Below are 14,716 nucleotides of genomic sequence, written 5' to 3' on the forward strand. Positions count from 1 at the left end.
TCCATTGTTTCTTAAACGACCTATTCTTCGACGAATTCCCAGGATCGGCGATGTTTATTGGAAACGCGCGAAGGTCGAGGTAATTAAGAGCGGATCGCGTTGGTTATATTCGACGATGAGAAAGTACGAAGCGAGTCGCGAAAGTATAAGTTTGGCCGAATAATTCTGAGCAGCTTGTTTACTACGCGCTGGATAATACTGGCGCCAACAAGCCGGTGTTTTCTCAGCTGGACCAGCCAGTGCATTCACACCGTGCTGCACCAGAAGCGCATCGCCCTTTCCCTCAGCCTCCCGTGTCGCTAACTATAATACATGCTTCGTAGCTCGCACGACCCGAGCCTTTTATTCTGTAACGCCAATCCCTTCCTCGCTGCTTTGGCGAAGGTCTTCGACGTTCGAACGGCTTGCCCTCGACCAATGACCAAGCCAAAACCCTTGGCCTCCGCCGCTTTGATCGCGCAGTCAAAGTTTCGCGCAGGATCACTTTGAGTCTCGAGTCGAAATTGCAAGTTTTTCAAGCGTGCTTCTCAAAGCTATAGACTTGGAACAGGAGCCAAGTACTTTGCACGCTTTTAGGTATCCTGCAATAGTAATCTTTTGCCACTTTCTTCATTTTCCCATGCGTATTATCGACGATAGATCTGCTTCCATTCTTTCACCACTTTGGCTCCTGAGTCGAAATTGCTAATCTTTCACGCGTGCATCGTGAAGCATCGAACCTTGGAAGAGGAAACGAGTACTTTGGTCTTTTGTATCCTATCAAAGATCCTTTTTATCGTCCTTTTCATTTTCGTTGATGCGTATCATCGACGAGAATTGATCATTCTGGATCTCCGATCGGGATTACAAATTCGTAATTTTAACGAAAAAGTAAGAATCAGTCAGACAGAAACCTAATATTCCCTGAACTTTAGGTAACAATATTTTTTCTATTACTTCTTGGCATTTGATATGTATCATCGATGAAAGACCGTCTTTCGTGATTCCATTACTTTGGATCTCTCATCGAAATGGCTAATCCCCACGTGTACATCGTAAAGCATCCGAGCTTGGAACAGGAAACGAGCACTTGGATCTTCTGTATCCTGTAATAAAACCTTTTTTATTATCTTTTTTATTTCTCTCGTGCTTATCGTCGGCGAAGGATTTTCTTTCGTCCTTCGATCACTCCGGAGCCTTCCAATCAAAACTGCAAGTTTCTCACGAACGTATCTCTGCGAGCTTAGAGCAGTAACTTAATATCCTGAACTTTCGTGTCGGATAACGATAATTTTTTAGTACTTTTTTCACTATTTGATACTTATCACCGATGGAAGATCCGCTCTTGTTCTTTTCAAAGTAACTTGATGTATTACTCCTGGGAAGGTAGCGAATTTTCGACGTCTGCTTTTCATCCCTGATCGATCCTCGGCTTTAGCTCAGCTTCATATTCGTTCCATCATTCTGCCGTTTAAGAAGCTGCGTCTGGCAGTGTCGATTAAAAACACCGTTCGCCAGCCATCTTCTGGTCAACTTACTTTCCAGGATTTAGAGCGACTAATTATACGAGTACGGTGCCGGGTGCTAACAAGATTCCAGCAACGTATTATCGGACGATGCGATTAGAAGCGGTAGAAAGCAACTTTTTCTAGCGACTGGATTATTCCAAGACTCTGACGCGACTCGAGCTTAAAAATACTCGATCGTTCCAAGCGATTAGTATACAGTAATCAAGGACTAATCCTTCACTCGTAAAGGGAACGTTGTTCAATCGATATCGATTAGGTCGCAAATCAGTTGGATCGTTTTTTTTTTTTTTTTTTTTTATAAAATAAAGAGTATCTCGATAGCGCTGGTTGTCTCTTAATCCTGGACAGCGTCTCTCGAAGGATTTCGCCAAGGGTTACGAACTTTTTGCGCATGACACCCGAGTACGATCACCCTCGTGGAGCCCCACAAGCTCTCCCTTGTACACAGACCCTCGACACACGTGAAAGACGCCAAGTGTGAGAGGCAGTGCCGCGCAGTTCTTTATTCAAATTCTTCATCGTGCGAGCGCGAGTCGCGCCAGCTCCTATTCTGTGGCTCTCGGCAATTTTTCGCGTCGCCTAATCGCGAGTCGAGTCTCAGTGCACGGACGTAATCGTTTCATTTGCTACTCAAACTACATATGTCCGCGACAGATCCGCGTGATTACGGCGGGGAAATCGTCGCGGGGGTTGAAGTTATCGTCGGTGAAATTTCCGTGGCGACAGCGACGTTTTTCTTGCGATCTTATTGATTTTTCTACCGTGGTTTCGTCGTTTTGATTTTCCCATGTATATATAATACGATCTTATCGATCGAACGATTCCTTTGCTTTTCTTGCCAATCGCGTTACGTTCTGAGAAGATGAAATGGACGTTTGTTCCACTCGATCGTTGAGCTTCTCTCTCGATGGATGGATAAAATTTTCTATATTTTACGAATATTTTCTACCTTTCCAACGTTCTACGTTTAATCTTAAAATACTCCAATTTCTTCGTATTTTGTACAATTGCAGAATCCAAGCGAAAGGAATAGCGATACTGTCGTTGAAAAGTAGAATTCAGCGGATTAGCAGGAATCTTCTAACGTTGTCGCTCTACCTTCGAAATAGAAGTTCAACTTGTAATTAATTACAATTAAGAATATCACTCGTAATTAATTACTCGAATGGTACAAGGTCCTGTGGAATTGAAGAAGAGTGGCGAAATATGCGATACTTTGCCTGGACGAATAGCAAGGAACAACTATTCTAAACATAGTTTCATAGTGCGAAGCATAGAACGTTTCTGGATGAGATATTTCTCTCGTCAAACCGTGAGCTCGTTCTCAAGTATCTTCCACAGGATTTATCGAATTTCAACGAAAAGTGAGTTACATTTTCCGAGAAGTTTTCCACCGATGAATAGCGTTACACCGTAGCGTATTCTGTGTCCGTTCGCTCGAATGCTGAAACGCTCGGAGGAAAGTGGCGAGGAAGCCAATCCGGTTGGTCGCTTTCGCCGCATATGGCGGCGGGCAAAGTTATAAATAATGCCCATCGCCCTCCTGCGTATTCACCTTTACATAATGACCGGCAGAAGACGGACGACGAAATCTCGGATCGGATGTCGGGCAAAAAGAAACGAGAAAAACCGTACGAAAGCCTGACCATCATATCTGTGCAGCCGATATCTCGATGCCCTACAAGCGCAATTTTCTATGCTTCTATGCGTTTACATGCCTTGTTTTCACGCGCTCCAGCGATTGGTGGCTTTTCCTATAGGAAACTTGTTGATCTGCAGGAGAAGCAGATCGAAGGAAACATTTTATTATTGCAGAACCCTGTAGAACAAAGTTTCATAGCTATTAGCATTTTAGTTTCGTAAATTCAAGCGCGTTAAATGATTTTATGTGCACATATTCGGATAGTAAGCTTCGATGAAATTTTCATTCGGGTTATTTGAAATTGGTGAAAGTTTCTCGAGTCTACAGCTCTTTTAGGACGTCGTTGTTTGCGAGGTGGAAATATTAAAAAAAAAAAAAAAAAATGACGATTAACGGAACAGTGAAATCAATAAGAGACGGTCAGAATGTCTCACATCGTTTGTCAGACAATTGTTCTATAGGTTAAACCTTTTGCATCCTCTCTGGATCATCTCCGACTGAATCGCATCTTTGGAGAATTCCTTAGGTTTAAAGAAGATAAGAAGGAAGCGTTGTTGATATTGAAACGTTAAAAGTGCTCGATTAAAGGAGAAACGAGTTAGAGACATAAAACGTTGAAAGATCATAGTGGGATTAAACAATGGATCAATGGAGTACAGAAGAACGGAATGAACGTAAACTGTTGTGTTCGTGACGATTCACAAAGAAACAAAAAGCAATGGTGATTGGCGCCAGTCTCTGTGACTCTAAACGCGGCCAGTTTGGACAGCAAAGTTCGTGTCTCCGATAAGGAGCATCGCGAAAAAACTACCTGAGCCTAGTTCGAAGGATGGTCCGTTGCGGTAGCGCGCTTAAGATTAACGATAGCGGAGTTCGTGCGCGAATCGTTCCAGTTTTCATTCCCTCGAGACCAGCTCTCGAAAATGTCCACGATCCTATTACAGTGCGTTGGAAATTGCTTCCAGAGAAGGAGAATGCGCACAGGTTCGTGTTCGCGCTGATTTCCTCTGGAAAACCATTATTCTAATCTTCTACGATTTACCAATCGCGCATCCCAGTTGCTTCAAACATTTTTTAAACGCCTTTTAAAAATCATTTTTCTCGATTTCTTATTAAAGAAACTCGATCGATGAAGAAATTTAATTTTTTTTTTTTTTTTTGATAATCGATACAAAACTATCGAGTAATATACGGAAATAATATCGAATAAATTTCATTGCCAATGATAAATTTTCGTTTTCGTTGCAGGTATGCACTGCCTAGGTGCGGTGACAGGAGGCATTCCCAGCCCAAATGGGGTTGGCGGTCGGGGTGGCATTCTTAGCGTGTTCCGAGCCCTTGGAGTCCTGGTGTGCGAAGGGAGGATTCAGGGCCCTCCACGTGGCTACAAAGAGGGCCCACATTGTGCAGCGCCTATGCAGTCGGTGCCTAATGACCACGTGTGCGAAGAAGATAATTACTTGGTAAGAAAATTGTTCTCGTAATCTTTTCCACGATATCTAAACCGCTTCTCCAAGAACATACAGTGGCCAGCGTATAAATAAGGAAACAACAACTACTAGTAATCTTAATTATATTATGAGGTATTCTGTTCTCGTTCTTTATTACAACACAGGATTTAAAAATACGTAGAAATACAGAACGATCGTTGAACGTTTACTTGCAGTAATAATTAGAAATCAGTTGTATTTCTGCTCACTTTAATAGTAGAATATTGGAGAATACATTTCCTATGGCCTGAAACGTTGTTTCAAATTTTTATTTCGAATAATAATTACAGACCGAATTAAGTCAGGTCTGTAAAATAAACGTGTCCCCTATTTATGTGCTCGCCACTGTAACCTTTGTTTCGATAACAGAATGACGTCGTTAAATCGTTTCCCCTTCTATTGAAATCGTAGTAATTAAAATTTCTATAGACAATGGTTTTCTCATTTGCCTTTCTTTTTTCATATAATCTGTGCAGTGCGATCGATATCTTGTACTGGTTCGAGAGATCGCCGATCGTATTGCAATTGGTTCGTTCCTGTCCATCGAAGTGGTGTTGTGCAGCAACTGTCCATGCGGTTTGGCCAAATCTACGTGCAAGAACCCGATCTGCACTGTGCCGTCCTTATCAATCTCACCATGGCAACAAGCGTCGGAGATGCTGCTGGAGTATTGGTGTGTTTGTGTCGTTCCCAGCAAGTAAGTATGCCAATCAGTTGCTCTAGACTATTTATTTCAACGATAATAGCATACGTAACTAATCCCTCTTGACAAACAAATTTTCACTCGATTCGTTAGCGAAATTGATCGTACTTTTATAAGAGAAAAACACCTTGCAACGCAAATATAACATGTTTATATATCAAAATTATAATCTATGTATAATTATATTTTTTACAAAGTGTATAGTTATCTTAGTGTAAGAGATATTGTACCATGAAGATCAATAACATTCAATGGTTGAAATAATTGGCTCAACTGAATGCGATTAAATGTAATTCATTTAACTTGGTACTTTATACGATAGACATACTAATGATTTTATTAAAGATTTTTTTTTACTAAGACTTTTGAACGTGAATGTATGTCTCGGCGAGTGATTAATTGGATCATGTTGGTTAATTTTCTTCTTTCTTTGAAGAAGACAAAACAAAGAACAAGAAATATCTTTCTTTGACACTAACAAATCGAACGAATAACAATGTTCAGGAGCCCAGAGACGATGAACTTCTACGGTTTATATCAGGCAGTCCGTTCACGACTTCACTTCAGCCAAGTCGCTGCATGGTGGTCCAGGAGCAACGGTGTCGATCCCAGTTACATCGTGACGAGGGTGGTGCCATATAACGAAGAAAATCTGAGAAAGTTCCGGGAATCACCCGTGGAGCACACGTTCCCCTTAGCTGGCCAGGGAGATGGAAATTCTATAAAAGTAAAAGAATCGATTCTTATCGTTTATCAGCGTCGTTTTAAATCGTCCGCTTATACCATTAATTCAGGAACATTGTCATCAATTGGCAAACGAAAAGTTGAACTGTCTGTGATATCGATTAACATATCCTTCTCACGTTCGATGTTCCTTTATTCTCACATTACACGTTTCATGAAAATCATTGCCTCTTTTATATTCGCGTTGAAACATATTACGAGCGAAAGCTCGTTGGATGAAGATAGATGCGCTTAATCGATCCAAGGATTCCCTGGCAAGCAATAGCTCGCTGGGAACGCTCGAAATGATGCGTTTGACTCACGATAAAGGCGAGGTCAATGTTCCTCGAACTGTCCATGTAATTCGCATGGTGGTTCTCTCGTCCACGTACTCAGAGTACCTTCCACGGTTCTATTCTGGTGGTTCGAGGACACTAACGAATGCCTACTTTTAACCAGCAGATGAGTCACCGGCTACCCAATCTCGTTCCAAGTACCGCGACTGCATTTAATGGAGCTGAAGAGGATTTCTCGTGTAAATTTTAGGTCACCGTGTGGGCACTGCCGAGGATGGAAGAGGTACCGATTCTCACCTGTCCGTTGCATCCGATCAAAGAGAAAGACGAGGAGGGTGTAGCGAGGGCTTTGACACCTACCAAGGCTATCCCGGTTCCGAGCGCTGCGCAAAATCCCGAAGCCCTTGTCTTGCCTGGTAATGAGGGGAATTGGAATCGATCAGCGTAATATTTCGACGTTCGAATATCATCTTCCGAGTGTCTCAGTTTATGTACATTTGGCCATACATCGAACTATCGTCTTTTCATTTTTTTATATTAAATAAGTGGGTAAACGTCATATTGCTTCTCGATTCTTTTTTCTTAAATCCTTCGCGACCATGTATACGTACATGTGTACATATATCGTTGACTCGATATCGTCATTGCGACCCTAAGATATCTCGTAATGACGACATCGTGTTACCGAGATATCTTGTACCTAGTTACGAAAGGGTTAATTATATTACAAAGCATAAGTTTCTTCTCTTTCATTGCTTCTTTAAATTGTTACTAAATTAGCAAAATATGTTCCTTCCTTTTTGCTTTGTCAAATTGTTAATAAATTAGCGAAGATGATGCTCGAAATACGTCCATTACGATACCGAAGCTAGAATATGTCGTGAAAGAAGTATGTTTTATTGGAACAGCTCTGGTGGACGACAGACTGCAAACACCTTGCAACAAGCCCGGCAAACATCATTGTCCCTGCGACGAGGAGGACGTTCCACCGCCACCGTCAGCGATTCCACGACAGAACCGCGAGAGAAAGCGTCGTCGATCTCTTCCGTGTGGTCCAACAGACGCAAATTCCTGCGTTACGGTTCAACCGATGCCTCTTCCCTCGGTACAGGAAGCTGTAACGCAAGAATCGAAGAAAGACAGTCAGAGCTCCAGCTACCCGAAATGTTCCGCCAAGATCTCGATCAATCGCGGTATTAAACTTGTGCAAGGGCAGAACTGCAAATTCGAGGAGAACAGTATCAGGAATAGGAAAAACCTAAACTCAGATAATCTGGAGCGGTGTTTTAAGACGCAGCTGAGCATCGACGGGCGAGATGGGAACACTGAGAAACGGTACAAACGAACGATCGACGATCGTGACGCAAAATCGTTGTCGAATTCTAAAGATAAACAATGCAATTTAGAGAAGAAGCAGAAAGAACGAGAGATAAAGTCAGAGAAGAATGGGATATTTGAGAATCTGATACCGTTCAATTCGTCGCTGCCGTGGTCATTTGTTGAGTCTTGGAATAATAGTAACGCAAATGGCAAGTGCGCTTTTCAGAGCTTACGCGGAAACAAGGAAACTTATTTCAACGACTCTGAGAGAATCTACAAAGCGCCAGTCAGTAAGGATTCGAGTCTCGTGATCAACCCCTTTAGGCAACCCAGTCCTTTCCACGAATCAAATCCAGGTCCATCGACGAATAATCGTTTAAAGCAGGATTCCTTAAACTCCACTTGCATGGTGCATCAAAGCTGTGTCAAGTCGTCGTGCAAGTTATCGAATTCTGGAGCGGTATCGTCTGGACGAGAAGCTTTGGACACGGACTCGGACAGGGGCGTCAATAACAAAGGGAGATCCAGAAAGGATTTGAGTCAATTAATATCCAAGCTATCGTTTCCTGATGATAAGGACAGAACAAAAGAGGAAGGAGGCTTCTTGGATTGGTTCACCAAGGTTCCTGGACGAGTTCTCGGAGTCACGCCAAACATCAACTACATAGAGAATAAGGTGAAAGCTGCGAATTTGAAGAGTCAGGAGCAACACGGAAACGAAATGAGATTTAAAAATTGCAATCTGGAGTTGAGCCAGCAAGAATTCGACGAAGTTCTGGCTGTTTTAAGAACTAGAACACCGACTGAACGTAAGAGGACAAGTGTCAGGACGGTAAAGAGACGAGAGAAGCCGGAGAAAGCAGTAGAAGATGGAACGACTAAGCTGGTAACGAAGTGCGGGAATGTGGAGAGTAACGAATGTTCGACAAATAATTTGGTGAACCGTGCCAAGTCCTGCGAAAGTTGCAATCACAAGTTATGTAGGAAAAACGACCAACAAGCTTTAGAGAAGACCAATTTCGCTGAGATCTATGGCAATAAGAACATTTACAATCCCCAGAAACGCGAGAAGCTGGATGGCGATGAATCGAACGAGAATCTACAGGCGATCAAATGCAATAATTCCGAGAAGAGGAAGAACGACACTGTGGACTGTCTGCAGAACGTGTCGAACAAAGCAGATATATTATTGGGAGCAATTTTGCGAACCAGCAAAGACCGAGGGAACCAGTCGGAGGTTCCTTGTGGGACCAAATCGAGGTCCACGTTGGCAATGACCACCAACGAAATGGAAAGCAATCGAAATAACGTGGCCAACGAGAAGTATCAGGAACAGAAACTGTCAATGGAGGATGAGAAGTCTCTGCCAATGGCGTTCAACAAGAGATTTAATCGGTTCCGGCAGCTTTTCAAGAAGGAGCACGAGAAGAAATTAACTTCGACAGAGGATAATCCGCAGGATGCGATCCAACAGATCGGTCAACGTTCGTTCATGTACAACAACGTCCAACCAAGCCTACACGATCCAAAGAACTTCAGGGATAGCAAAGCAAAGAGAAGGATAAATTTCTCGAACATTACCGAAGAAACGGAGAAGCGTGACGCGAGCCCCGATCCTTCAGAGCTTAGTACAAATGGCGCACATCAAAACTCACGTATCTATAGTACAAATTACAAGAAGGATAGCTGCGACTACGACGAAGTCGAGACGTCCAAATGGCAAAATAGACTGCATAGTACAAACGACGAAGATAGCATAACCGAGCACGAGGAGGAAGAGGAGGAAGATGAAACTGTATCGAAGCTTTGCAAAGATTCTGTTCCGAGTGTCGGGAAGAAGAATCGAAATTATAGTCTTGGTAAAGACAACGCCATCACGGAGGAGGACGAAACGGTGGATAAAGCGGTACCGACCGCCATCGAACAAGAAAGATTTCGACGATCCTTGGAAAACGCAGCTTCGATGGTGTTCCATAGTAGAACCGGTTTACCATTGACATCTAGTCCAGCTCCATTGAGAAGAGGCAGCTGTTGTTTCGATTACGATAGTAGTCTGAACACCGTCTCCTCAAAAAGAAGGTACGAATCGAAGAAACAGGTGAAAAATACGAGATCACATTTTAAATTCGATATCTTCCTCGTCAGCCAACTCTATATACGGTACAAGAACATATCGGTGAAAAGATTCCTTTAGTTGAAATGAGCTTTTCGTTTCAGTGCTCTGTTCGAGTTGAACACTCCGCCAAGTCCAGGTGCAGTGTCTTTGGAAGAAGCAGACAGAGAGACGGAGAATCTCGGGGAAGGAGAGGAGACACCAAAAAGACGTTCAACTTCTCGCAGTAGACCGCAGAGTCATGCTCTTCTAGGCAGCTTCGAGGAATCAGCTTTAAATGGTAGACTCGAACCTGTGTCCACCGTTCACGGTTTCACGGCGGAATTAGGTGCCAGCGGTTCGTTCTGTCCGAAACATCGAAAGCTTCCAGTCACTGTGTTCTTCTATACGCTCGGTGACAATGATAAAGTTTCTACGCCCTATCTCGTACGTACATCTTGTGTTCTTTACTGTATTTTTTCTATTTCATTTGAGTTTTGTTATTTCTTCTACTTTTTATCTGTTTTTTTTTCTTTTGTAATATTGGAATATTACGAATTGGCAATTTTTCATCTTTTTCCCTGTTTTTTTAAATTAAAAGGAATTTTGTTGTTACCAATGTTGCGTTTGAATGATATATTTAGAAATATAACGGGACATTGATGAGACAAACTCCGTTTACTTTTTCATAGGCACATATTAATTTGGGCAAAAAGGGCTACCAAGTACCAAGAAGCGGTACTATTCAAGTAACACTTCTCAATCCTTTGGGTACAGTCGTTAAGATGTTCGTAGTACTATACGATCTTTCTGATATGCCACCACGATCTCATACTTTTTTACGTCAGAGAACACTACGGGATAAAACACTACGCTACCTCGTACATCTTAGGTACGTTAGGAAACATCTCAGTTTCTGTTAGAGACCACGAATTTTGTCCGCTTTGTAAACATTGAAATTTTAATTATCTATGGTCGAGGGATGATCCCTCTCCTCGTTAATTAAAGTTTTAAAGATTTCATACCTAGTGTTTCTAACAGTAATCGAGGCTTCCTCGTGCGAATTTCTTTATAAATAGTAAATAAATAATATTTTAGAATAACAATACTGACAGGTAATGTAAACTTCAATGTATACATCTGAATCTTTTTGCAGAATCTTATTAATATTAATTAAACCGTTAAACTGTTAACATCAATTAAATTAGTATTAACGAAACTTCATGTAAAATTGTGGAATATTAAGATAGTAAAGTTTAACAATTTTGAAATTTTAATATTCTAAAGAATATCAATTGTCAATTCACTAATATTATTAATTGTTTAATTATAATACAAGAGACTTCTGGAAGCCACGATCGTTTTTTTCTGTAACGATCTTCGCTATTTTACGCTTTTCTATCGCTTTCTTCTATAACTAACTGAATCTTAACTGACTCTCTACCTATCAATATGCAACTAACATTCACATGCATTCAGAGATCGCTCTATTGCCACGCTAAAATTAAATATTTCATTTCAGATTTATGTCCGGTAAGTCTGGCCGGATTTATCTGCATACGGACATTCGTATGATCATTTGTCGCAAGTCCGACGTTGACACGGCGTCGGATTTTGGATCAGAGCCACCAAAGGAACTGCGAAGCTACATCCATGGTCCTACCAACCCGAAATTTTCGCCAAGGTGCTGAGCCACGTGGCTCTTTCCATGGGGTTGCTGTCAGTCACTCCGCTCGCCTAGTCCCCTTCATGCAGAGGTTTAGCAGAGACCAGTTTTTGTTTTTTAGAATTCCAAACAGATCTTCTCGAAATGATGCCTGAGAAATCTTTCACATTACCGAAGAATGATCATGAAAAGGAGCTGATAGAAAATCTTGGTGAATATGGCCTTTTCAAGAGGAGGAAAGAAGGTTGTAAAAGAAAAGGAGAAAATGTCCAGATGGAGAAAGATTTTTGTAGTAAATTAAGACCATCCTTCGCAAAAGGAAGGTATATTGGCGGTCCTTAGTAGGGCATTCATATTTTGAGATTATTTTCGCGAAGAATATGAGAAGGCAACGTAACAGTTTGGAGAAAGATGTTTGCAGGAAGTTTCAGAAGAAAAGATTGTTTTTCGTAAATGTAACGTTCCAGATTGGTAGGGAGAAAGGAATGTTAAGGGGCATATTGCGAGCCGCTTTAGTAAGAATTGTTTTGCTTATTGTTTAGCTACAATTTATTTTCTTTCTTCTCAAATTGCCGGTAATGCTATCTTCAACGCGGAAAAACAAGGCGTATGTTAATTTCAGCTTACAATGATTTCTTTCGGTTTTAGTTTCTTTGCGGATCCAAATTTTTAGTTCAATTGAATGAATTATTGTTTTTCGTTGAATTGAATTTATACACTGTACGCGTTCTCGGATTTTCGGCGACGATTGTCGCTTTGAATTTTTGTCTTTCATATTTCTCGCGTTCGAACGCATTCGTATATTTTCAGACGGAAACGAATAAGGTTTCTAGTTGTCCCGAGTTCGTCGATTTAATTATAAGATAGACGATCTCCTTGCTAGGCCATCTCTCTGGTTTATTGTTGTAAATATAAGTCATGTGTAAAAGTCGATTAAGAATTTTTTAAACGGGATGATACTGTCATATGTGTGTAGCACTCTACGTTAGTAAAAGAAAGAAGTAAAAAAAGAGAGAAGGAAGAAGAAATAAGTGATACGAGCATAGAAAATATCAAGAATCAGGTCTCTCGTTGACATTTAAAAGAATCCTCAAACTATTGTACAAATGATAAACAGAGAACTATGTGATCTAGGAAATCGTTTAAAGTGTAATTTAAATAGATACCATTTATCGATTCGTTGATATTTTCAGAAGAAAATTGAAAGACGGTTGACATCGTCGTTTATTTTATTAAAAAAAAGCAACAAGAGAAAGAAAAAGAAAGAGAAACAGAGGGAGAGAGAGTGAGAGGGGGGAGGGAGAAAGGGAGAAAGAAAAATGTAAGAAGGCACTTTCGTGTGAAACGATGTAGTTTGCGAATCAACGAGTGGCTGGATTACACGACTTTTCCTGCTCGAAGAAAAAGAATCATTATTTACACATATAAACAGAACACAATCTTGTGTCCGTAGCACTGTGATGAATATTTTGATAGACTATAAAGAGTAATTATATTATAAAGTATCTATTTGAGTAGTGAATATGTCCTAGATTAATTAATAATCATACTAATGTCGTATGAGGAATGTAACCGAGCGTAACTACTAACCGAAAAAAAAAAAATTACACATACATTTCGCAGTTATACGGCGCTCATTATTGTCTCTGTATTAAATGACGGTACGTTTCCCTTATTTTTCTACGCGCACGAGAAAACAGAAATCAACAAGAAAACAGGAAGATAATTTAGGAAGAAAACTATTCGCATTCGCACGAATACCGCTTGAATTTCACCTGAAGGATCACTCACTGACTTTTCTTTCATCGCGAAACTTCTTTAATTCGTCGTTTAACTTATCAGCGCCTTCTGCCACTTCTGTCAGATGAAAAATTGTCGAATTTTTTTAGATCTACATACGACCAAATTTGCTATTTAAATAAGATGTCAATTCAGGTGAATTTCCGGGCATTTGTTGTGCTCGCTCTTATTAAAATTAGAATTCGATTAACTTGACACGGTGGAGACACGTAGACGTAACAGATGGATTTTGTGATTCGTTCAAAGAAATTTGTCTTTCAGAACGAGAAATATGTTGTGTACTCTTACGTACGCTGACGAGTACGTTTACGTTGATCCACGTCGATAATACTTCGCCTGAATCATACGAGAATATTACTTAAAATTCACTGGTCGATGAAGAATTAAGCTGTTTTAACGTTGCAAAAGTTTTTGTAGCACGTGTATTGTACGGCAAGGAAATATAGAGTGTATAATCACTGCCATGCTGTAAATACATTGTAGCATAGATGAATCGTTGAATAACAATTTAAGGGGGTTTTAGCGATAGTTGTTTGCCTGATCGAGAGATCCCATTTGAACAGAAGCAGAAAGCAAAAGCGAGGTCCATTGAAAAATCTCTAAAAATCACGGGAAACTCGTCTTGTTCTCTATTGTTTTTCCACTTTGAAATCATCACTTCCACGCCACGATGAATGTTTTCCAAAGTATTGGATGTCTGTTGCCAACCGATTGGAAGCGAATTTTTTTTTTCAATTGGATCTCGCTTGTGGGACGATTAGAAAAACGAAGTGTACACACTGCGAATTTTAATAGCATATTTTCCCAGATCATTGAAAAGTCGCTTGGTAGCTTTAACAGGGAGATCTCAACGATGCGTGTAATTAATTTTCATACGACAGAAATTGAACGAAAAATATGTGCAATTCATTAGTGTACCTTTCTTGAAAAAATTCATTGAGATAGGAGGAGAATACGAATATTGTATTTTTGGAATTTGCAATCGAGAGACGATTAACTTGTACACTAACTTGTAGGACGCGCACTAAGAATTTTATTATTGTGATAAACTTTTGTCGGAATAATGGTTCGTAATTACTTCGAAGTCGAAACGCATTCTCTTGTTGCTGGAAAAGGGGGACGAGTTAAGTCGACGGTGCCAAACTTAACAACAAAAGGAAAATGAGGAAAAGATAGGCTTTTGAAAGCGCTCAACGACGCAAACGTTTCGAATCCAACAGCTTCGATCACTATTTTAACTTTTATTTCTCGGCCATAAAAGATTTTATTTTATTCTTCATAATTACTTCCATTTCGTTTTATCAATTTTCTCCAATGTGTTTTAGTTTTTGTTTTCATTCGATTACATTTTAAAGCGTTTTTTTTAATGGAAGTTATTTTTTATTGCCAGTATATAATTTTAATTACCAAACGTCGACGTGGCTAGAACCTGATTTGTAAATTATCATCGATTGTTCGGTCTCTTGATAATTGAAA

General features: G+C 40.4%; 1 protein-coding gene across 4 annotated transcripts in view; it reads left to right on the forward strand.

Annotated features, from left to right (window-relative positions):
* The window catches only part of LOC117231719 (protein FAM214A), a 43,582-nt gene extending 28,866 nt beyond the window's left edge, over nt 1-14,716 (forward strand). The window contains exons 1-9 of one of the 4 annotated variants that reach the window (XM_033490416.1): nt 3,959-4,134; nt 4,399-4,613; nt 5,117-5,337; nt 5,848-6,070; nt 6,613-6,778; nt 7,271-9,761; nt 9,900-10,221; nt 10,467-10,666; nt 11,297-14,716. In XM_033490416.1, coding sequence (XP_033346307.1) covers nt 4,074-4,134; nt 4,399-4,613; nt 5,117-5,337; nt 5,848-6,070; nt 6,613-6,778; nt 7,271-9,761; nt 9,900-10,221; nt 10,467-10,666; nt 11,297-11,465 — 4,068 coding nt within the window. In that variant the 5' untranslated portion in view covers nt 3,959-4,073 and the 3' untranslated portion in view covers nt 11,466-14,716. Of the gene's footprint in view, nt 1-3,952; nt 4,135-4,398; nt 4,614-5,116; nt 5,338-5,847; nt 6,071-6,528; nt 6,779-7,270; nt 9,762-9,899; nt 10,222-10,466; nt 10,667-11,296 lie in introns of those variants that run through there. The other 3 variants (XM_033490417.1, XM_033490418.1, XM_033490419.1) reach the window with 3 other exon arrangements.

Source organism: Bombus vosnesenskii, unplaced genomic scaffold (assembly GCF_011952255.1).
Source record: "Bombus vosnesenskii isolate JDL3184/JDL3185 unplaced genomic scaffold, Bvos_JDL3184-5_v1.1 scf7180000013273, whole genome shotgun sequence".
In the NCBI taxonomy this organism is placed as follows: Eukaryota; Metazoa; Arthropoda; class Insecta; order Hymenoptera; family Apidae; genus Bombus; species Bombus vosnesenskii.